This window comes from Python bivittatus, unplaced genomic scaffold (assembly GCF_059951505.1).
Source record: "Python bivittatus isolate LINGU-HERP-01145 unplaced genomic scaffold, Pbiv_v1 ctg000050_np1212, whole genome shotgun sequence".
Taxonomy (NCBI): domain Eukaryota; kingdom Metazoa; phylum Chordata; class Lepidosauria; order Squamata; family Pythonidae; genus Python; species Python bivittatus.
In genome coordinates, this window is record NW_028277033.1 from 5,349,499 (window position 1) to 5,373,780 (window position 24,282).

Genomic DNA, 24,282 nt, shown 5'->3' on the forward strand with positions numbered 1-24,282 from the left:
GCTCTTTGCCCAACATGCAAAACTGTTTCTGAATCTGAAAGCTCCAATTAGCTTGCCAAGGTACTAGACTGTTTACACAAGAAAACATGTCCCCCCCCCCTTAAATCACTTATTGCATGCTCAGGGTCTTTGATTTATTTAACATGGCTCTTTGGATCTCAATCCTTAGAGATACTTTCATTAAAATTTAGGCACCCAAGCATTTTCCAACTGGTTGCAAAGCGTCAACTTAAGCATCAAAATGTGGGAGTAACTGATAAGTCGCTCTGCAGTGAGATAGGCGGAGACAAGTTTGAAATATAAATAAATATAAATAAGAAGGAAATAGTTAACTCAATGTGTGCATAACCCCTCCCCTGTCGTTTTGTTTCCACTCCAATACCCCACAGTGCTTGCAGAAGAGAACATCTCATGTGAGAGAGTGTGTGCACAGCTCTCCCTACTGTATATCCAATGTCTCATTTTAATAGATAGAACCACCCAACATTCCTATGATGAAAGGAATAGAGATTCCTCTGCACATAACAGATCAACACGTAACTTTACGTTCTCTCTTAAACCAGGACACTATTCTTCAATGTTCATGCCATTTTACAGCCCCAGCAAAACACACCTGTGTCCCTACCTTTAGCTCAAGTATTCTCCATAGTTGCATCACTGTGTACAGAACCATGTACTTACAGGGAGGGAAGTGTTGGCCAAGAAAAGCTGCTGTGGAACTAGTTTCAGAGCTGATCTAGAACTTTTGTCTACTAATAGCACCACCGTCACCCTCCTGTACGAAAAGCCATTTGGATACAGTAAGCATATAATGACACATTTATTATTACTCAATCACATCACTATTTCTTACATCATGCATTTATAGTGAAATAAATGTGTGATTTTCCAGCAGTTTCCTTTCTAGCTGTTACCCTCAGCTGGAACACACCCTCTTCTTCTTTCTCTAACAAGGGCAACCTTCCTGCTATCAACTGTGAGTCAGTCTTACGTACAGATCCTATGGACCAATCTTGGAATACCACATTAAGGGAACCTGAGTTAAGGGAAAACATCTTTCTAGGAAGATTGTTCCCACAGTGACAATGCTGCTTCAGCCCTAATTAGCTCTCACTCATTATTCAGATGTATTTTTTGGTTTGGGCTAGGAAGGCTATTCTTACAGTGGCAAACACAAGTTAGTATCTTGTTTAATGTATCCATCCATTAGTAACTTGAGAAATATGTACTGGAAGGGAGGTGAAACCAAAAAAACCCCTTGCCCACTGCTTTATTGCAGGCATGGTGTTTATAGTGGAAAAATATACAAGGGAAATAGTATATCATGATAACTCAGGTAAGAAGTAATCGCTAAACCATGACACTTCCTACCTAGTGGCGTAAAGCTTTAATTTATCTTCTGTATTTTTTTTTTAAAAAAATAGTCTTTGTCATAATTAAATATAGGAATGCTCTTTGAAAATCTTGAATTGTTTGTCATTCACTAAGTAGCATTGTCCTGAGCAAAAACTGGGGAAAAAATAGTTCTCATTGTTTAATTTGAAGATAGTTTTGTTGATATTATTACATCATTTGAAGATGTATGTCCATTTTAATAAAAGCCATTTTAAAAAATATGTATAGCTACAAATCTATAGCAGGAAGTAGCACCCCCATGTTTTGGAGATGCCCCCACAAAAGTTAAACAGAGTTAAATCTGGTTAGTTCTTGGACTGGAGATAATTGGAAAATCCCCCAAAAATCCTACAGATGGGTGTCAAGCCGCATTGTTGTCAAGAAAACTATATGGGAAAACACATTGTTATACACCTCCTGAGTGATCAATTAGCTGAAGCAATGAAATGAAATGAAATGAAATGAAATGAAATGAAATGAAATGAAATGAAGTGAAGTGAAAATGAAATGAAGTACTGTTTATTCAGTCAATGACCAGCACAATTTGAAAATAGACAACACCAAAGTAAAACTAAATAGATGAGAGAAAATAGTAGCATAACGAAGATAAAATAACAAATAAAAATGTCGTATGCAGTACTATAATGGTGTGTTCATTATCTGTGCTAATGTAAATCTAAAATATTACAATCCATTCTTAGAAAATAAAATTTAAAATTTGGGTGGTTACTCTGAAATATGCCCAGCTAACCAAGTGGAGGAAGGGGGATAGAAAAATACAAAATGGACAATTGAATTTTGGCTAAAACATGCACAATCAGGAACATTTATGTTATTAATAGTAACCTGAATTGAAAAACTAGAGCCGTCTCAGTCATTGCTTGCCAACAAAAAATTAAGCTTTCTAATACCTCCCAACTTAAGATAGCTATTAATAATAGAATATTAAAAGATCACTAAATATCTCATTACTACATAATTATTCAGTAAGATTCAGGAATCACTGTTCTTTCTTTTTCCTTTTTGCACTTCTAATCTTTACTGTTTTCTCTCTTTTCTACTTTTCTTTTCCTCTTTGTTTTCTTAATATTAGTTCTTGTTAGTTTTTATGGGTTTTTTTCCCGCAAAACTTAATAAAGTTATTATTTAAAAAAAGGAGTCACTGAAGGAATGTGAAAGGGCGTTGAGGAAGGCATGAAGATGTGTCACAAAGCTATTTCACTTTTTTCTATTTATAAACAATGTTTCACAGTAGATAATTACCAGTTTCAACTATTACATATGCAAAGAGCCACAACCATCAATCATGTGATTATTAGAAAGTCATCTTTGTGCCACTCTTCATACTAGCAAACTGCACAAGATAATTACAGATGGTGATGATCTAATCTGCCTTGTACATCTTCAACTCTGCAGCTGCCTAGCTTTGCCAAGGGCAAGAGAGGTGAAAAGAGGATGCCCCTTCTTCAGAAGATACACAGTTGGCTAAAGAAGAAATGGGCTGAAAACTATTTGCAAATCAGAGTGTAAATAAAGGAACAATTACTTTTTAAAAATGATGACATGTATCACCCCAATCCAGCAAGGCATATAGTGCTTATAGCCATGGATGATGGCTACAGAAACCTCCTGGACATCAAAGCATCCATCAGCTGGGTCATTAAGCAGAATGATCACAGTTAGAATTTAAGGCCTACATCGAAATAGCAGAAGAAGTCTCTTCTGTTATTACAGATGTAGATAAGAGCTCTAATTACACCAGACCAAGTCATGCCTATCTAAAATAGATAAATGCTCTAACATTGATAATCTGCCTGGATTCACATCCAGTTGGTCTGTTTCTGCCTTGCTAGCTAGGACTTTTGATTCTCTCTCCCACCACCTATTGAGCATTAGGCCTGAATTATGGTGATCTCTACCCTTTAGAAGAAGACATTACTGGCACACAGCAGGATTCATAACAAGCTACAACGATATCAAAATGTGATGGAATGGAATTATGAAGGCCAGGCTCAGAGAGAGAAATATTTTCTTAGCTCCCATGCTCCTCCGGCGAGCTAAGAAAATGTTTCTCTCTCTGAGCCTGGCCTTCATAATTCCATTCCATCACACAAAAGTTGGCTTGATCTGATGAGTCCTCCCAATGTATGAGAGCCACTGAATTATGGTGGTAACAGGGTTGGCATGGCACTAGGGAGATCCAGGTTCAAATCCTTGGATCACTTTGGGCCAGTCCCTCGCTGTCAGCCCAATCTACTCCATAAGGTTGTTGTGGTGTGAAAAATGGGAAGAGAAAGCATTATGTGTGCAGTGTTGAGCTCTTGAATGAAAGGCAGGCTATAAATCTAATAAATGAATAAAGTAAGAGCATGTGTACCATGTCATCATTGTTCAGATGGCACGATTATGTAATCTGTGTCATGGCATTTGATGTCGTCATATAAGTCACATGATGTAATGATGCATTTATTGTCACTGCTGTCCCCTGCCTCTCTGTGGATGTCCATGGTGGCATGAAATTGACTCTCCCCATTCCCAGTCCCACTTTTTACCTCAGTTCCCAGCGTCTTTGGGGTCATGATGTAAGAAAACTCAGGCGCTGGGGAAGAACAGGGAATATTTGATCAATGAAGGGCAGATGCACATTTCTTCCTTGAGGCCATCTTTAGAGAAAAACCCTTTAATAGCAGGACCACTCCAGGCTGTCTGTTTCACAGGCTGGAAATGCAGTGAAGGTGATATCATGGGGACACCACAGAAAAAAAGATGTTGCCAGGGCATGTTGTGCTGTGATGAGGTGCAATGGGACACGGTCTCACATCCATATTCTACTTTTCCCTTGAAAAGTTTGGACCAACATATAGGTTGTATGATTTTAATACTGTCCCATTTTCAACTCAATGCAATAAAAGTAAGCCATCTCATAGCCCCTTTGACTGACTGATTGATTATGTGCTATGAAGTCCATGTTGATTTCTTAGCCACCACACAGATCAGGGGTCCCCAAACTCTTCAGCTCATTGACCACTTCATGAAGTTTCAGATTGTTCATTGACCCCCAAACGTTTATTATATGAAAATAATTTGATAAATTCTACTTTAACTAATAGTACCATGAATAACAACAACAACAGAGACAACTCAAGGCCACTCTCATAGGTGGCAGACTATCCAACCCTGGGTAACACTGTCTCACTGCTAGCCACCTCACCTTCAGGACTAGGGACTGGTGTGGAGCTCTGCAGAGACTCCAAAAGATTGTCCACAATCAACCTTCCATCACAATATACAGTACCTTCTCCAGGATGATCTGTCCCTACCCTGGCCCTTCGGGTTTTCCAATGGTGCACCCATCACTGCTATAATTGAGTCCTTCCACTTGCTCCTCTCCTTCTCTTTCCTTCCCCTTTCCCAGCATTACAGTCTTCTCAGGAGACATGGCACCTTAAGGGCTAACACATATGAATATGCTTTTCTGGCTTAGGATCCAGTCCATCCTGTGCAGGAAGTATTTTTCTGATGGTTGAGGGGAGCTTACAAAATGCATACAATGATGGTTGAGGGGAGCTTATAGAATGAGAACGTCCAACGTTATACAATCATCACTATGATAATGTATATTATCTATTAAATTATATTATACTATATTTCATTAATGTGGAAAGGCTTCATACTGCCACAGTGATGGTTGGATTACCCTAGAAATGTCTAATGTGGAAGCCTTCACATCAAGTACAGGCAGAGGCAATCACATTATCAACATCAACTCTTCTCAAAGCAGTTGTTCCCGATAGGCTAGGCAAGTTATTTCCAATTAGTTTCTGCAGGGTGAGATTCAGTGTCAACCTAGCCCAGAAAACAGGTTCATTCAGTAATCCATTATGACCTCAGACATAATAACCCTAATATCCTGATGCTGGGCAAGGAACAGGAAGAAGAGTTCACTCTCCTGATTTGCATTTAGAACAACAGCAATACAAGCAATCTGGGGCAGTGTAAAGCCATTGCTGTGACAACATAAACCTGTTCCATGTTAATTATACCGCAGCACAACATCGGGGCAACACTAAGCGCAGGGGTGTGGAAGCCCTCATAGAAAATACAAACAGTGGCAATCACTTGACTGGCACGGGCTTTCCTCATGCAGAGATTAGTGATCTTGAACAAGTTGGTGGGACTGGTCTCTCGAGCATGAATTCGACCTTCAATTCAGTCTCTGAACTTTACCGTGAAAAGACCACAATTTGAGGTTATCCACTCAAGCAATTTATAGCCTCACCCAGCCATTGCTGGGGCAGTATAAAGCAAGTAGAAAGCCGCTAGTGTGATTCATATGACCCATTTGTGTGTTGTCATGGCTTGTTGTGCAAGAGTCATGTTGCGTTTGTGTCTGGATGCTGGTTTTCTTCTGAAGAATACCCAGTGTTTGGAATGGATATTCCACACTTTTATCATTGCAGTGAGGGGGGAAAAAACAAAAAAACGGTTTCTACAATGTTGAAAGGACACCCACCCTTCTAGTATACAATAGTTTAGAAACAAGTGTTTTACATTTAATAGATTCCACATGCCGATTAATGTTCATTTATGTTTTAAAGCTATTGTTTTCTTGCTCAGTCACGTTTGTTCAATTTAGGCAGCCCTCTAAATTCCTTAAATAAAATAATATAAATAAATACGGTACATCCAAGAATCTTTGCTGCTGAAAAAGCTAAACATTTGGGCTGCATTTGTACTTTATCTATTACATTTCCCATTGCTGGAGCATCTAACTGATCTTAAGAAACTATATACTGTATAGTGAACTGACTTCAGTGCTAATAATTTAAAGGTATAGCATGGCATGAATATCTAGATCTATTTGCAGAGGGAGCTTTGAGAAGAGTTGCAAATGTTTATGCCTCCCCTTCCCTTCCCTTCCTTTCCTCTCCTTCCCCTCCCTCCCTCCCTCCCTCCTTCCTTCCTCTTCTTCTTCCTCCTCCTCCTTTCCTTCTTCTCCCTCCCTCCCTCCTTCCTTACTTCCTTACTTCCTGCCTCCCTCCCTTCTCCCCCTTCCCCTCCCTCCTCCTCCTCCTTCTCCTCCCCCTCCTCCTCCCTCCCTCCTTACTTCCTCCCTCCCTCCCTTCTTCCCCTTCCCCTCCCTCCCTCCCTCCTTTCTTCTTCCTCCTTTCCTTCTTCTTCCTCCCTTCCTCCCTTCCTTACTTCCTCCCTCCCTTCTTCCCCCTCCCTCCCTTCCTTCTTCTTCCTTTCCTTCTTCTTCCTCCCTCCCTCCCTCCCTTCTTCCTCCTTTCCTTCTTCCTCCCTCCCTCCCTCCTTCCTTCCTCCCTCCCACCCATCCCTCCACGATAGAGCAATCCGAGCGCCCGCTGCGAAAGCGAAAGCAGAGCCGCCCGACCAGCCGCGGGATCGGCCGGAGCGCGGCCGGCCTCGGGGGGCGCTGTGGAGGCGGCGGCGGCGGCGGCGGCGCTGCTTAAAAGGCCGTTCCCGCTCCCGGCCTCGCCATTCCAGCTTTGTCCGTGCGCGCGTGGCCGGTCCTTCGCCCTCCGCCTTGCCCGCTCGGAGCTCTCGCTGCGCCGCCGCCGCCGCCTCCTCCTCGCCTCTGCGCTTCCCGCCGCCGCCGCCATCATGCTGGCGCTCCGCTCGGCGAGCCGCCTGCCGCCGCTGCTGCTGGGGTCGCCTGCGCCGCGAGGCCAGCTGGGCGCCGCGGCCGGGCGGGAGCTGCTGCGGGGCCGCCCGGCCGCCTCCGAGGGCGCCCGCAGCCCCGGCACCGGCTGCCGCGCTTGCAGCGGCGGCCCAGGCGCCGCGGGGAACCCGCTGGTCTTCCTGGAGGTGGGCGCCGACAACCAGCCGCTCGGGCGCGTGGTGCTGGAGGTGAGCCGGGCTGCTCGGGCTGGGGGAGGCGCCCTCTGCGGCGCCAAGGTGCCCTTGGAGGGGGGAGCGGGCAGGGCTGCCCTGCCCTGCCCTGCCCTGCCCTGCCCTGGCCGGCTCGGGGCCCGTCGGGACTCCGGGCGCCCCGCTCCCACCCCTTGGCGCCAGCGAGGTGGCGACGGGGCGCTGCTGTTCGCCTGGCCTCCTGGGGGTGCCAAGGTGGCTGGCGTGGGGGTCTCCTCCTTTATTCCCACCCCCACCCCCCCAGCTCAGTGAGAGCGGCCCTGAGCTTGCCCTGAACAGATGGCAGCATGCGCTGCTTCTGGTCGTATTTGCATGATTTCCAGCTCACCTTTTGTCTTGAAATCACACGCGGGGAGGATCTCTTCTCACTTGAGCAGCCATCCTGCGGGGGAGATCGGGCCACGGAGGGGCAGCTCACGAGTCCCCGAGGACATGCGGAGGCTTGATCCTTTGCTGAGTGGGGTCCAATAAACTGCTCCGCCATGCTGTCCGTGTCCTTGAAAGGCTTAATTCTAGCCAGGTGAGGGGTGGGCCCGGTTGCCCTTTGGACAGGGGGGCATCAGGAGGCCCCAGTGCTGTAGGCTGGGCTGAGGAGTTAAAAATCATCTCAGAATAAGATGCTAGTAGTAAAGGAGGCGCTTTTTCTGGTGCATTTTGCCCTTTGAAGTAACACCTTCAAAAGCCTTACGCATCATGGTCGTGTCTGTGAAGTTGCCAGGAAAGTTTCTTTGCACCAAGAAACACCATGGATGGGAATTGCACCCATGCTTTTCTTCTTCTGTTTCTGCAACCTAAGACTTTCAGCAGGTTCTGGCTTTTCCCCCTCTTGTAAATGAGCAAAATTGGCAAAATCTCTGCCAGGTACCCTCTTACGCATGTGTTTTGGTACCAGTTGGTACAGTCAGGTTGTTTGGTCCCTGTCCTTCCCTCTCCAGCCCATAATGCCAGCACCAAGCAGGCCTTCTGTATCTTTACAACTGGCAGACATTCAGCAAATGGCTCCCCCCCCCCATCTCCCTGCAGAGAAAAGTTCACACTGTTACTTCAAAGGGCAAAATGCACCAGAAAAAAGAAGTCAATAGTAGAGTGAATTTCCTCCATGCTTGTTTTATTTCTGGCTTAAGGGGATCTGCTTTTTAATTACCTTCTTATTCCTCTGATGCATGGTTTTCTTAGGAGTTTACCAGCTGTGACCTTGAACATGTACTCTTGTCTTACTATTTTTTGGGAATCTGTTCTATTGCTTTCAATGAGTGCTGGTGCTGATTACATTTTCCCAACAAAATAAAGCAATCCTGATTTTGCGGCAAAGCATTCAGTCCTGGAAGAGGAGTTAGGATTCTTCTTTTCCCCCAGAGTATAGTACAGGATGCACAACAACTGTAAAACCAACCCTTGGACATTATGGGTGGATTCTTAATCCATTTATGTATCAATTCCCCCATCCTATTTAAAGTTTAGAGGGAATTTAGAGGAGGAGGTATCAACCCATAGTTGATACCTCCTCCTGCATTAATCCTTGAAATGTAAATAGTTGGAGAAAGCTAACCTTACTGCATTCCAGAAGAAAAGCTAAGTTCTGATCTCCATGAAATGCTGATTTACACAAGGACCTCCTAGGTAGGGAAGTTCTCACAGTGATGCTTCTAGTGGACAAAAATTATTTCCTGTCGAACAGCAAGGCTCCTTTCTAGCTGGCTCTGTTCAGGCTGTTCCTTCCACGTTTAAAAAGTGTGTACTGTATAAAGGCATTCTTCAGTGAGATTTTTTTCAGATTACTTTTCACCCCTACCCTGCATGATAGTTCAGAAGTCATGCAGAACTCCATTGAACTGTTCCCAACTTGGAGGGGCGGGGGGTGTTGTCTCTTCTATTCCCTGTTTCTGGGATTTGATTTTTATCTATGGAATATATCCTCTGAGATGAGAAACTTCAACTCGTTTCTGAGATCTACAGGAACGGATTCTGCTTTCTGTCTTTCTCCATTGCCTTTCTAGCCAGATTCCTCCATCTTGTCCAGATCTGTCCCATTACTCAGATTCTCTGTTTCTTTCTCTTCTGCACAGGGCCGTTTGCGGGATTAGAGGAATAAAAGCAATGTTGTGTTGCTGCAATGCCAGCCCCGCCCCTTTTGTGTGTGCACGTGATAGATGCACGTACGAAACAAGCAGAATTTGTATCCCAGTGTCAGGATGGTGATCTTGTCACTTCACCTCCTTGCTGTGGCCACCTTGACTTGTATGTCTTTGTGCTTTCAGAGAGATCCACTAGCAGGCCTGTAACCTCATTTCTCCTCTTGGTCATAGCCAGCAGAATGAGATAAAATTAGTTCTTTGAACTAAATTCAGTTCTTGTGCAACACTTTAAAGAAAGCTTGAAAAACCCATTTGAAATTTTCAAAATTTAAAAAATCTGGTTGGTTTGTTTTTTTTAAATCCTCAATTCCTGGCCCCCTAGATCCCCTAAGTTGTGAAATAGCTTCTGTTCTGGGTTGATTTTAAATAGCTCATTTAGCTACATGCATGTACACTCACAACACGGTATGCCAGGATTATTCGTAGATACGCCAAGATATTCTTGGGATTTTTTTTCGCACGTTCAGTTGCATGAGATTCTTCTGAATGTTGGCCACGTCACGCATAAGGGAATTTCTGGGATGTTACTTGGCTGAATCATTATGATGTAATGTATTCACATGTAAATACTTGCAGGATCACTCCCGTCAGCCATGTGCATTGTGCCTTATTTATATTTCAAATGTGGTCACCTCTCATATCACTAGGAAGTGACTTATGTCATAAACGGACCCAGTGACACATTCAAATGGTTGTGAATAACCATCTAGAAAATGCCACATGATGTTAAGCTGAGCAAGAATGTTTAATTCAATTTATTTGTCTAAAACTTTTATATCGCTGTCCAACTTACATACATCACTTTGGATGGCTTAACAACAAATTCACAAGAAAACAATACAGTGGTACCTCGGGTCACGAACTTAATTCGTTCCGTGACCCGAATTGGCCGCGACCCGAATCAAATTTTCCCATAAGGTTCAATGTAATTACGGTTAATCCATTTTGAACCATATGTATTTTTTTTTTTAAACCACAAAAATATGACACAAAGTACAGTACGAAGAGAGAGAACGCTAACCTTGCTCGACGCGACTTCTGGCGTGGGGACAGGAAGGCGGGTGGGGAGGCGGTTATTGCTTGGAGGGAGAGTCCCCCTCCCTACAGGAAGCCACGGCCACGTGTCACGGGAGGGAAAATGGCCGCGGATCCTGTTCGTCACCCGATGCGGAGGGAAGCAAAATTTTGCGAACGGTGCTGTTCGTGACCCGAACTGGTCGTGAACAGAAGCGTTCGTGACCCGAGGTACCACTGTATAAGGAAACCTCTATAAACAAAATGAAAGACAAAATTAAAAGAATCACAATACAGTAACCGAGGTACCGTATAACAAGCTCACAGAAATGTTCAAAATGATTTGGAAGAAAGTTGTGTAAGCCAGGGCAGAGTTTGGGATAGGCTTTAGACACCCAAAAACACAGCAGCTGCCCAAACACACTGAAAACATGCAGGAAAATTGAAGTTGTGAAATGCTGAACTGTGGAATTTGTTTGCCCTTTCAGGACTCATGGAGGTTGTCTCATCGGGGGTGCTTCTGTTGTTTGAGTTGAAATATGAGGCATCACTTTGTGGCTTGTTTTTAATATGCCTGAAGGTGTTAGATAATGGGAAAGTTGGTGTGTGTGTGTGTCTGGTTTCCATTGGTGATGGTTTGATTGTTCTGGATTAGCTTAAAAGGTTAAGTGCTATGTAGGAATCGTTGATGTGCGAAGGGAGGAATTCTTGCAAGGCTGTGATTGGATACTCGTCGTTAAGAAATGCAGAAGTGCTTATTTTCTGTACCAAGGGAGAAAAATGTGAGAAGCCTTAGGTGTTGAGTTCTAATCCCAGAGTTTATTATTAAACTCAAAACGCCCGATTTCTGATTTCGAAGGCACGTTCTCTTCAGGCGTAGAACGCTTTCGGTATGTTGAAACAGCCAGTCTCCAATCTGAAATGTTTGCACGTCTCTGTGTGCGTAATCCTTCCCTCTCCCACAATGGTTGTGTAAGTGCTAAGTGCTTCCCCCTAATCAGTTGCATTTTATTGCAGACATGGTCGCTATATGAACAATGTCATTACCCTAATTGGATAGGAAGCTCTAGACTCCGAAAATTTTCTGGCAGCCTTCTTGGGTTCTGTAGGATTTCATTTGTAGCGGCTTAATTTGTGGCAGAGTAAGGCTTAAGTGTGCAATGAATGCAGTGTTTAAAAGAGGTTCGCTTAGAGATTGAATTGACTTGTGATTTGAGAATATGCTCAGAATTGGATTGATTCCACAATCTCCTATTAAATTGCTATGATTCTGCAGTTTCTTTATTTCTGAAATAAGGGTATATATTTCATGAGACTAATGTGTGTTTTTGCACTCTCTTTTCTTCTAACAGCTAAAAGCTGATGTGGTGCCAAAGACAGCAGGTAAGAAAATCCTTAATTATGTTTTTAAGATTTGCTCAGAGATCATCTCGGCAAGAAAATGCTTTTGAATAATGGATTAATGCTTCCTTCAGGCACCAGTTGCAGGAACGGAATTTTCTTTGCTTCATTTCACTTATTTGTAGCGTAGTTTTCGTGCAGTTTTCTCTAGCTGTGTATAGATTTGTGTGTGTGTGTGTGGGGGGGGGAATGTATGAATGAATATGTTTACTCTGTTCTAAATACCACTTTAATACAAGTAGTCCTTGTCTAGCAACCACAATTGGGACCAACAACTTGGTTGTTAAGTGAAGCAGTCACTAAGTGAAATGGTGGCTGTGGTTATGATCTTACTTCACCTTCCTTTGCTTTACAGACCTGCAAAGGACATAAATGTGAGGACTACTCGCAAAGTTACTTTTTCATAACTGTTGTAACTGCAAATGGCCACTAAACAAGGCAGTCGCTAAATAAGGAATACCTGTAGTTGTTTTTCATGGTTTCTGTAGCCTTTACAATGTACTACCTGCATTATCACATCATACAGGTTGTTTTCTTAGTAACAAGAGTTGCTTTTTTTCTCCCCCCAGAAAATTTCAGAGCCTTATGCACTGGAGAAAAGGGTTTTGGGTACAAAGGGTCCACCTTCCACCGAGTGATACCTTCTTTCATGTGCCAGGTAATAAAACCCCAGGTTTCTGCTTCATGAGGTTATTATGAAGAAGACAAGTGAGTTTTTATAACAGGGTGAAAGGTAGCTTTTCTACTTAGCACATTAATGGGGAACTTGGTGCTCAATAGGAAGGAAAAAGCCTGAGATAACCTGTCATTTACCAAGGTTGGAACTGGATGTAGAGGAAAAGGTGTCTTCTCCATGTCCAGTTCTCCCCTTACCAGCCACAAATAAACGTAATGTGATTTTCAAAGATGCATTTCCTCATGGACCAGTTACATGGACTGTATCCTGTCCTTAAGGACTTCTTGAAGAAGAAACAAAATTAGTGAACTTCATTGGCCTGAAGAAAGATTCTTCACTCCTTGGGGATGCTGTAACCTTTACACATTGGTGGCCTTTCACACATTAGAACCAATTATAGCAGTGCAATTGGCAATCTGTAGAAATTTGAGGCTTACAGTACTTAAAAAAAGAAAGAAATAGGCATACATGAATTATGCTGCTGTAGATGTTTGCAAAATTCATGATTATTTAACATTGATTTGGTGAAGCCTTAAATAAAGCAGCTGAGCTTTTGGGTGATGTCAGGTTTAGTCCTCTGGTGAAAGAACTTGCTTTCTCACTAAGGGGTTGATTAGGAAACTCAGCACTGATGATGAATTTTACTCATTTATTAGAGGTACAGCCACATTTCCTCCAGGAGCTAAAGGCAGTGTATATAGTTCTGTTCTCTGCTGTTTTGTACTTGTGGGATTTCTGGGAGGAAGATGGTGAATAAGTTTGATTCATGACTGAATGTAGACTTGAGTCTTGATGTCTCTGTATGCCTAAGCCAGCGTTCTTGCAATGAGCCTTATGTAGTTAGATGGATGAGGGGTAATGTCTTTTCCTGGGATTGCAAGTCTGTCTTCCATCCCTGTAGTACAATTTTTATAGTTTTATTGGATTGCAAGTAGCCTTTACGCTAACACACCCATGTGTTCCTAAGCTTTAAAATCCAAGGGCCTGCACAGAGCTAGCAAGTACAAAGAGAAGAGAAAAACGAGTAAACCTTAAAAAGTGCATGGTTTTATTTATTTCTTTTATTTATATTTCACATTTAGATACCACCCATCTCAAAAAGTGACTCTGGGCAGTTAAATTGATTTTGAGTCATATAAATTTTAGGGAGGGTGCTGATGGGCAGCAAGTTTTTCTTTTTGTGGTAGTTGAGTTGCTCTAATTTGCTTATGAAGATGAACCACAAAGGCGTTTTATTTTCAAAAGTGAGAAGACATGTTTCCAAATAGGAAAAGGTGGCTCATACAAAGTTAAAACCTGCACAACCACTCTTCTAATGAGTGGATAATTGTGACATTCAGTTTCCTTATGGAAGCTCTGGGTTTCAATTAGGTTGCGATGAGAGCGTGTAGAGATTGACAGCTAGAAAGTACATGGCAAAAACTGTTTCTTAGTTCTCAAAGCTTATTGCCCTTTTATTTTTTCTGATCTTGGTCTGGGGATATACCTGGGTACTGGAGTTAGAGTTTCTACTTATCCTCCCCACAAATGTGAAATCTCTCCTTTGATGTATGTTTTGTCTGAGAAATCCATTCTCTTCTGAAGTTTTCCAGGGCTTGCATAGAAGTGGGAGATGGTTGAGGATTCCCTCTACCACAACTTCCTTGGTCCTCTCAACTGTTCACTCTCCCTTCATATATTTGTTGTGTGAAGAAAAGGGCTGAAATTTCAGCTCTGTTGTTGTTGTTCAGTCGTTAAGTCGTGTCCGACTCTTCGTGGCCCCATGAACCACATCGCGCCAGGCCTTCCTGTCCTTCACTGCCTCCCTGAGTTTGCTCAGTTTCATGCTCATTGCTTCAGTGATGCTATCTAACCATCTCATCCTCTGCCGTCCCCTTCTCCTTTGGCCTTCAATCTTTCCCAGCATCAGGGTCTTTTCCAAAGAGTCCTCTCTTCGCATTAGGTGACCAAAGTATCTGAGCTTGAGCTTCATTATCGATCCTTCCAATGAGCAATCAGGGTTGATTTCCTTTAAGAATGACTGGTTTGACCTCCTAGCAGTCCAGGGGACTCTTAAGAGTCTTCTCCAGCACCACAGTTCACAGCTCTGCTACCACATCCCCAAAAGGCCTCCTGTATCTGCCCTTGAAGGTGGTAGATTTCCACATTCCCCCCTGCCCCCAACCCTTCAAGCATTGCTCACCTCTGTGAGGGGCGTGTTTGTGTGCATGTCAAAGAAAAGAATACTTTCTGTATACAGATGTAGTCAGTTTTGTAGTGCTTAATGTAAGAATAAGAGCTTAGATGCTTCATAAATAACCTCACCTGTGAACCTTCTGCTTCTGTCATCATCAGTGGTCCAGTGAAAATGTATGATGCATCGAACATTCTGTATAAGTTTGAATTCTATTCTTAGGCTTTCTAAATAGCATTGTCATCTGAACTATTGCTACTTAAAAGTAGGTTGTATTCAGGTGTGCATTATAAAGAGCTGTAGTAAGAATGCCTATCATTCCACAATTAAAATGTAAGCTGTGGGTGACAGAGCTAATTAATATAATTAAAGGTACAGGTCGTTGATCTGTCAGTCCTGCTAAATGATAGGTGTGCTCCAGGCATGTTCAGGAGGAACTTAGGTTTGGAAATGAGATGTATAAATCTTGCATGTAATGCATTAAGTTGCTCTCCTGGACTTTGAAGCCATTCCTATGCAGTCCAGACTTCCCGAAATTTGTTGTGTGGGATGTCAACTCCCATAAACCTTATTCACCAAGCCAGTGGACACACTAGTTCTGAAGTACAGATGCTTGATTACAAATCCTTCTGGAGAGGTCCACGTTGGGAAAGAAATGTCTAATGGGTTAAACGTCCTTCAATTTGATATTCTTCAACTATTCCAAAATTCTCACTGAATTGCTGAGCCCTCCCAAAAGCCAGTGAATTGTACATTTCAGGGCGTTCAAAAAAAGGAAATTATAAAATGTATGGGGAGTACTGCATCATCATCATAACTGGAATATGCATTGACTCAAATCTAGCTGTTCACATTCCTGTCTCCACTTCTGGAGGGCCATCAGTTGAAATCATTGCACATCCCCCTTGCAGATACATTGAAGCAGCGTATGAAAAAGTGTCAGTGCTACCCAGTGCTGAATTCTTCATAGACACAAGAAGAAGACTTGAATGTGGTCTCAAAACCTCTATCTTCTTGTCTGGTTTTTTTCTTGATCCTTTGCTTCAGTATGGTAACATAATGTTGTGACTGTGCCTTACCTGTACCAGCAGAAACCAATAAATCAGGCTGGCTGGGGAATTCTGAGAGTTGAAGTCCACCCGTCTTAAAGTTGCCAAGGTTGAGGAACCCTGCAATAAATGATCTCATGATATTTAATGGGTTTAGGTAATTAGTTGGGTGGGGGGAAAGTAAGCAAGGAATGCTTTGTCATATGGCTGTCATATCCAGTTCCACCCTCTGGATTGTCCAAGTGGACCTTTTTGTAGCAATGTGACAGAATATGACTCATGAAACAGGTCTGTGCTGTTTGGTTGCCTTTCCTAAAATGCATAACGTGATTTAAATGAGCGAAGAGCCTACAAGGATGAAAGACACAGAGATGTTGCATAAATTTAAAAAATCAATATGTTTAGCAAGGTGAACAGAACACATCAGTGGGATGGTCCCTGACCATCCCCTCAGTGTTAACAGCAAAATTAAATAACTAGCTAAGCTTGTATGTTCATTAAAATGCCTTTAATATCCAGCTCTTTTTTCATAATTCTTTCAAAAATGAGAAAAGAGGAAGTTTCTAGGTTTTCTGTTGCTCTTATGCTAGATTGATCACTGTGAGGTAATGGTATGTATCGTTTTCAGTTCTGAATAGTTTGTCTTTTATCAAATAGCTGGATTTCTTTCCCATCAATTCCTGCCACTCTTTTTATTGCAGGTAAACATGATAGCACTAATTATTTTTTTCCCACTTGATGTGGCCTTCAGTTCAGATATTGCCACTGAAGGTGGTGTACTTCTGGTCTTAAAGGCCACCCATGTTGCCTTGAATCCAAAACATATCAAAACTATATCCTTTTTTAATGAAAAATGTACTGCTGTACTATAACTGACAAAAGGACATCGCATACTGTTTTGGCAGTTCTTAGCACGATTCTCAAAGGCAATGGTTTGCAAACACTGCAGTACCATGACTCCCTGGAATGATAAATAAATTTATATGACCTTCCCCTATAAATAAAACTTTGATGGATCTCTGCAGCATTCAGACATGAGTTGAACTATGGATTCATGGGCTCTCGTGTGCCTTCTGTCTACTTATAAGGCCAAGATAGGTCCTGGATTTACTGAGGAACTAGAACTGGAAAGTTTGATGGCTAGAAACATGGGGAAGGAAGATGCGTCTGAATTCAACAAAGGCATTATTGGCCCTGTGTTGTGCAACATTGACAGTGAACAAACCAAATTTCTCTGCCAGAAATGATCCTTTGACTCACAAGCTCAAGTAGAAGGCCTTTTGGCAGTTTGATATCCTCATGTTCCTAATTCTTTCATGTATAAAATCTCTTTCAATTGGTCCCTGCATATTCTACATTTCTAATCTCTCAAGTGATAGTGGCTACCTCTTGTCTGCCATGAACATGGCAGGATCCTTGGAAGTTCGAGACCAATTTTTTCACACAACTTTCACAGAACTAATCTTTATTAGGGCTAATTCTCTTTTGTTTGAAGTACTGTAGGCAGGTAGTAATTTTCCTCTTCCTAAAGAAGAAAACCCTTCCTGGCTGCCTACAAGTTAATTACTCTAAAATCTCTTTTTAGGAAGATTGTAGAGCATAAGATGGTTCCAAAATATTAGTGCATGTAACTGCTTTTGCTTCCGCCACATTGGTTACCAATTCACTTTGGGTATAATTCAAGGTGCTAGTAGGACCTTTGAATCCATAAACAGCTCATGATTAAAGTACATAAAATTAAAGTACATAAATGAGTACCAGTACTCTTGTGAGCCTTTCTGGCTTGAAACAAGAGATAAGCATGTTTCTCCTTGAGTTCCAAGCTCCTCTGAAACCAGGCTAGCAACTGCACAAAAGTGGGCCTTTTTAGTCTTTGATTCCATTTTCTGGAATTACTTATTCCTGAGGGTTTTCTACCTGTCTATATTCAGGCAAAGGATGAAGCTTTCCCCACTGGTTTGTAACTGATTCCCATCTTCCTGACTTAAGCCTTACACGAATATAGTGTAAGCCATTTTTTTAAAATCATGGCTTAACATGTAATTTCTGTTTTTTAGAAAAGTGGGATAAACATTTTTAAATTAATCAGTTACTTAGTTGCACAGTGAATCTTATTCAGCAAATCTGTTGTTATAAATATAAAGATGATCCAATTGCTGCAAGTTTCAGTCTGCTAGGATTGGTATTCTTTAATACATGTATGTAATTTAACAAAAACATTATTTTGTCCCAGGCTGGTGACTTTACAAATCACAATGGTACAGGAGGGAAATCTATATATGGCAGTCGATTTCCTGATGAAAATTTCATCCTTAAACATGTTGGACCTGGTAAGCAAGGTTTCTCTTCCATCATTCTGGATGTTGGCATATGTTTGTTATAGAAGTGGAGCCTCAGAATTGGTTGCATTATTTGGGCAGCCACTTCTGAGACCAATGATATTTTAATAATTATCAAGTTCTGAAAGTGATTCAGTGACTGAATGCACGTGACCCCATCCTAACTTAAAGTGAGCACTAACGTTAAGTCCTACTATTGTGGTTGTGTGTAGAAGCAACACTCAACTTTTTTTCTCCTTTCCAACTTGTTTGATCTGAAACTTGAATCAATGTTAGTCTAGATCAAGGTAGAGGTGAGAATATGAGCCTCAGTCTAGATTCAGCCGAAGGAAATATTGATGGAAGAATTTGTTGAGGGAAGTGTTGATGGAAGAATTTAGATCGTGCAATGGTTTGGGTTCCCCTTAAGGATCTGTTTTAAAGTTTTCAAGGTTTTCTGGGATCCACTGCTGAGAAGTGGAGGTACTGCACTTGTTAACAAAGCAAAGGTGCATCTTTTGGCACCCTCTCCCCCCAAAAGAACAAGCCCAAAAGTCTTGGCTGTAATTATCCATGCATTGGAATGAATTCCAGTATGAAGTAGCAACTGGACCTCAGTTCAGATTTAAAGCCATAGAGCCCATGGAGAAAGTCAGTTACTGTTTCTCAGTTCTCATGGCCTGTTGTAAGGATAAAATGAGGGCAAACCCTTCCCTGTCTAGGCCATCTTGTAGGTTATAACTAAAAGAAACTCTGTGTTTCAATTTATTATACCTGGAATTGTACTTGAAGTCTCCAAGTAGGTCAGTCAGAAGAACAGCAGTTGACTCTCATTTGTCTTTATGCAGCTCATCAGTAGTTACATTTTACTTATTCAATTTACTAGGCTTATTTACTGCTCCAGTTCTTGCTGACTTGAGTGCCTTACAGGCCCATATACATAGTCAGACTTAAAATACTCAAAGAATACAAACAAGCAAAATAAGAGTAACAAATATTAACCCTGGTTATCCATTTGTTTCCAAGTATAGATTAAAGTCCTGTTTGTTCATTTTTAAAATACTAAACTTGGGTATCACAGGTATCTGTTCTCATGTATTAGTACACTTGTGAAGGAAATCCAGCATCACATGTTCACTTTAGCTCCACCAGGAATTGTAAACTATATGATTCTACTTAGATTATACCAGTCAGTCTATTAACATCTAAAATGCTTGGATGAAATCAGCCTTTACCAAATGGGTGCCATCCAACTGTTTTGGATGTTGACTGATGGAAGACTTCATAACTTTGGAAAGGTACCTTGCTGAGAAGTCCTGTGGGTGGGTTTTGCCAAGCACAATTTGGGAGTTAATATCTTGCTTTACAAAAGGCATCCAGTATAGGCATTGGGGAGATGATTCTAACATTAAAAAAAGAGAAGGGAGGAAGCAGTGCTAGATTCTGGCACTAAGGACAGAAGTGATTAGTCCCTCTTGTGGAGGTTCTCTGAGAAAAGCTACTATCTGATTCTTCCAGCAAATGTTCGTATGTTTAAGCTCTTACAATGGGCTGCATTGTGAATTCTCAGGGAATACCATTCCCTAAGCTTGAATACAAGACCAAAAAAATAAAAAAACCCAAAGAGGAGGCTTCATGCAAAAACTCTCTCCATGAATGACTGTTCTCTGCCTTTGCTGGGTGAAGTTAAATTGGTCTCTTGTCTCTTGCAGGTGTCCTCTCAATGGCCAATGCTGGTCCCAACACAAATGGATCTCAGTTCTTTATTTGCACGGCCAAAACAGATTGGTAAGCATTGGGGAATGCACATAGGTTGCTCTGTGTGTTCTTAATGTACTCAGTTTTATTGAGTACATTAATTTAATACTAAATTGCCCAGGTTGTGCATCATCCGCCATGGGAAGGAACTAAGGCGTAAAACCTGCTTCCTAAAACCATTAGCTCTACTAATCAGGAAGGTCATGTTCCCATTCTGTTTCATTAGCATTGCTTTTCTGTAAGAGTATTTCTTGCAGCATACAAATATTTTGACTATGTAGCATTTACATATTATTTAAATTAATAATCATTCAATCTAGGATTGGATTTTGCCAATTGAAATACAGTCGTAAAATGCAAGAGTGGGAGGGAGGAATCCAAATCAAACCTCCCAGGCAGACACTCTCAGGCTTCTGCTTGAACACATCCAGTGAAGAGCCCAACATCTCTCTAGGTCATTGGTTCCGCTGTTCAGTTTTGCTTTGATCTCAGTGATACTAAACCACAGCTGCAAAAAAGGGAGCAGGATCTTCCTTGCTCTAAAGGGGTGAGCCACTCATATTCTATGCTGACTTTTTGAAATCACCTCACAGTCAAATCAAGTGATGGTCATTCATGCATTCATAGTACAGTCCTGAGTTGACGTGAATCCCCTTTCCACAATACCAACCACTAAAAGAGGACGATGCCAAAGCATCTAAAACTGTGTTCCTCCTATAAAAAGTTGGGTACACACACAGCATAAGCGATAAACGATGACCTGGGGGGGAAAGTTCAGATCAATCTTACCAAGAAGAGGCAGAGGGAGAACAGCAGGCAGAACTACATGATTCCATAACTTGGATGTTTTTCTGCCGGCAAGTCTAATAAGCTGAAGGGATGCGTGATGAATCAGTGCGTTACCCAGCTGGAGGGCTTGTCTGTCTTGGACAGACTCATCACACTGCGAGCATAAATATCTTCAATTGCTTGTAGCCTTGGAATGACTCAAGTTCTGGCCTTTTTGTTTTTGATCAGGCTACGTGTTTTGGCGGGATTTGAGCCTTTTGATTTCTTTTTTTAATTATAGTTTGTATTCGATACAAGCTTATAATCCATCAAGATAGAGCCTTTTGATTTCTTGGTATTTGAATCCTCAGCTAGGGCTTAGTCAAATACCATTCTGCTGATCACCGATCTCTGGACTTGGGAGCAAGAACTGCCTGGCTCACCAGCCTTTGAGCTTTGTCAACATTCCCACTTTCTGTTGCAATGGCATCACCTCTTATGATCCTGCCCCTCAGTTAGCTTTCCTACCTAAGTTCAGTGTTTCTCCAACTTTTCCAGGGCCATTCTTAATTTTAAAATGCTTTAACTCCTCTTTCTGAAGTAGCCTTTTCCAACCTTCCAGCTATGAAAGTAGTACTTTTGCTTATCTGAGCCATGACGAGATTTTTAGTCTGGCACATCTGGGACATACCAAGTTGGTGAAAGTTATTCTGAAGTGAATGCAGTCAAAGACCATATTTTTTGCCTTCCCATCCTCAACTACTCGATTTTAAAACTCAAAGTCCGTATCAGTTTCTGGCTGTGCTCGGAACGTTTTGTTGAGATAAGATAGACAGATGACCTTCTGTTGTGAATGTGGTGCTGTAGGAAGATCTGAACACTCTACTGAGCCTTCTGCTACAAAAGACCAACTCATGGAGAATAACTCAGTTAATAGCTATAACTATAGTGATTAAATCAACTTCCATCTTCAGAAGCAATATATCCTGAATCACAGGTCTGGCTAATAGGATTTCTAGATGTATCTAAGCGCAACCTTTGGAAGTTGACTGCTGGATTAAAAATTAATAAGGCCTGCTTAGTAGTTAATAGGAGCTGAAGAACAGTTTCTCAAGGATTTGCTAGCTCTGGAGCAAAGATATGAATTTGCCTGAATCACACTGAATTTAACATTATAAAACTTTTTTAAGGACTCCCTCTAAGGACCTGTTGGGCTGTAAATTGTCAATACATCTTTGCTAGAATTACACTTTTTTAATTTCATTTCCAACCGGCAACTACCTTCTTACCTTGAAGAGGCCTCACATCTGCAGTGTTATTCCAAACCATGTTTTATCACTTTCTTTGCTGGATGATTTCAGATTAAGGCTTGTTAATTCTGGCATCCTGCCAAGTGTGGTAAAGCTTTCTTTAACCTGTTCAGAGTTCAGCTTTTATCACATGGAGAATGTTTTTTGAACAGGAAGGGAAATTACTTCGGTTTCTTTTAGGCAGGTCATCTTAAAATGTCCATTTTCAATATACCTTTACAGGAGTAGCTTCACGGTTCTTCCAATATCATTTTTGTTTGTATTGCAGGCTGGACGGAAAACATGTTGTGTTTGGCCATGTCAAAGAAGGAATGGACGTTGTGAAAAAAATTGAAAGCTTTGGCTCAAAGAGTGGAAAGACTTCAAAGAAGATAGTCATTACTGACTGTGGTCAGCTGTGATCATTCAAGCTGTGACCTCAAGATGTGTTCTCTGAAGAATCAGAGATGCAAAGAAGAATCCTTGCAAACTTTACTTACACATTTCTCAACAACTAAACCTCACAGAGCCCCAATCAGAGACAACAGAAGTACATGAAGAAGTCCAGTTTTCACTTGCCTTTGAACCACCTTGAACCTTTTTAATTTGAACACCCTTGTGTCACATTTTTAATATGCACATTAAATTTTCTGTCCGATACTTGATAATGGAAAATGTGAGAACAATAGCTAGTAGCACTGTATTAAAGGTTATCCTACCGTTGGTTGAATTGGTACTTGAATTTTCCCATTTCAAATGAATGTATGATCGTTTGACTGTGTGGGCAGTTAAGTCAAGATGGCTTCGTGGTAGCCTTTCCCCCTTTAAACTTCAAACACAAACTCTTAAGGAACAAGTTCCCTTTCAGTTAATGCTCTTCAGGTTTCTGTGATCTGAAGACTGAAGAACTCTCCAACCTACAGACATGGAATTAATGGATTTCCTATGGCTTTTCTGAATTACTCCTGTGTCTGGATCATAACAAGAATAAAATAACTTGTGTTTGGGCTGCTTAGAATTAGCACCTGTGACATGCTGCTGTTAGAATCTGAATTTAGGAGTATGGCACCAGAACAACCAGAATGTTTTTATTAACTTGCAAAAAGGAAAAAAAGTTAAGTTTGTCTGTTTTAGATGCAACTATGAACTTCTGAAATCAAGCATGAGAGAAAGTTGTATGTACACACTAGTATATCCACTGTCGTAAATATAGCATGATGGCTGACCTATATTCTCATGGTATATTTCTCATGGTATAATTCTGTATCAGGACCAATGTTAGATTGCATTTTGCTTTAATTAAAAGTAGATTAAATGGCTGGCAGGCTATTGGACACAGATTTAAGATTATAAGGAGGTGAATTGATTTAATTTGATTATTTATGCTCTTTAATTTGCTATACACAATTGAGATAGAAACACTTGAACCCAGAGGGTACTTTGGTTCATATGGTGAGCCATGAATTTAACAAGAGATTTACTGTCTTCCCTTTTTTGATTAATTCAGGATACTGTCCTAATTCTCCCCATGTCAGTTTATAGCATAGATGTAGCTTGTATTTAGGGCTGATGACCCACTTAATTGGTACCACTGTCTTTATCTCAGGAATATAAAGATAGGTTCTGAATTCACCAGAATCCTACAATAATGGAATTGCACTCAGTGGTGCAAAATAGGATAGGATGGATGAAACCGCCTACTCTTATCTGTCCTTGCATATTGGGGTTTATGATCTTTGAATTGTCCACATAAGCAATAATCTTGAATTCTGCTAAAGGCAAGCTGAAAATGTCCATACCGTAGACACTGTTAGTAGCCAATTGCACATCTCTCTGCGAAGAGGGCAGTTAAACTGGAAGCCATGTATGTTTGTCATTTATCAGCTCCTGAAATGTGATGACCCTTCTGTTGTGTGAATTTATAATTCTCTAATGGCCATGTCACTGAAGGTTGAAAATGCTACAGTGCGTAGAAAAGAGGCAGCCATAGTTTAAACAACAAATGTGGTCAATTGTTCTTGCATTCTTTGAAGTGTTTTGATAGTCTAACTTGTTTGGCTTGTGTTCCGTATCAGTAATAAATGGTATTTTTATAACATGTTTGTTCTAATATATAATATATTAAATAACTTTTATAGGAGAAGATGGTTTATGTCTTTCTTAGGTTAAATGGTAGCAGTTCCTTAGTCCTCTTAAGAAATGCCAAAACAGCTCCTTCTTGCTAGCTTAAGATGGTATGATTTTGTGAACATACTGCCCAAATGTGTCTCAACAGAATTTTTACTCTCCCTTTACTTTTAGGACATGCCGTTCACATTTTCCAGTTGGATGGCTTCCAAATATATCTGAACTGTAATTACCATCATACCTACCCAACATGGCTTGCTTAACTTGGGGAGAGGGGTATTTAACAC

The 24,282-nt window shown here is 41.4% G+C and overlaps 1 protein-coding gene across 1 annotated transcript; it reads left to right on the forward strand.

Moving 5' to 3' along the window:
• Nucleotides 1-6,902: 6,902 nt before the first annotated feature.
• Nucleotides 6,903-23,645, forward strand: PPIF (peptidylprolyl isomerase F). Its single transcript, XM_088129114.1, has 6 exons — nt 6,903-7,266; nt 11,789-11,819; nt 12,407-12,495; nt 17,969-18,065; nt 19,766-19,841; nt 22,158-23,645. The coding sequence occupies exons 1-6, from the start codon at nt 7,021-7,023 to the stop codon at nt 22,288-22,290; spliced, it is 672 nt and encodes a 223-aa protein (XP_087985240.1). The 5' UTR covers nt 6,903-7,020; the 3' UTR covers nt 22,291-23,645.
• The last annotated feature ends 637 nt before the right edge of the window (nt 23,646-24,282 follow it).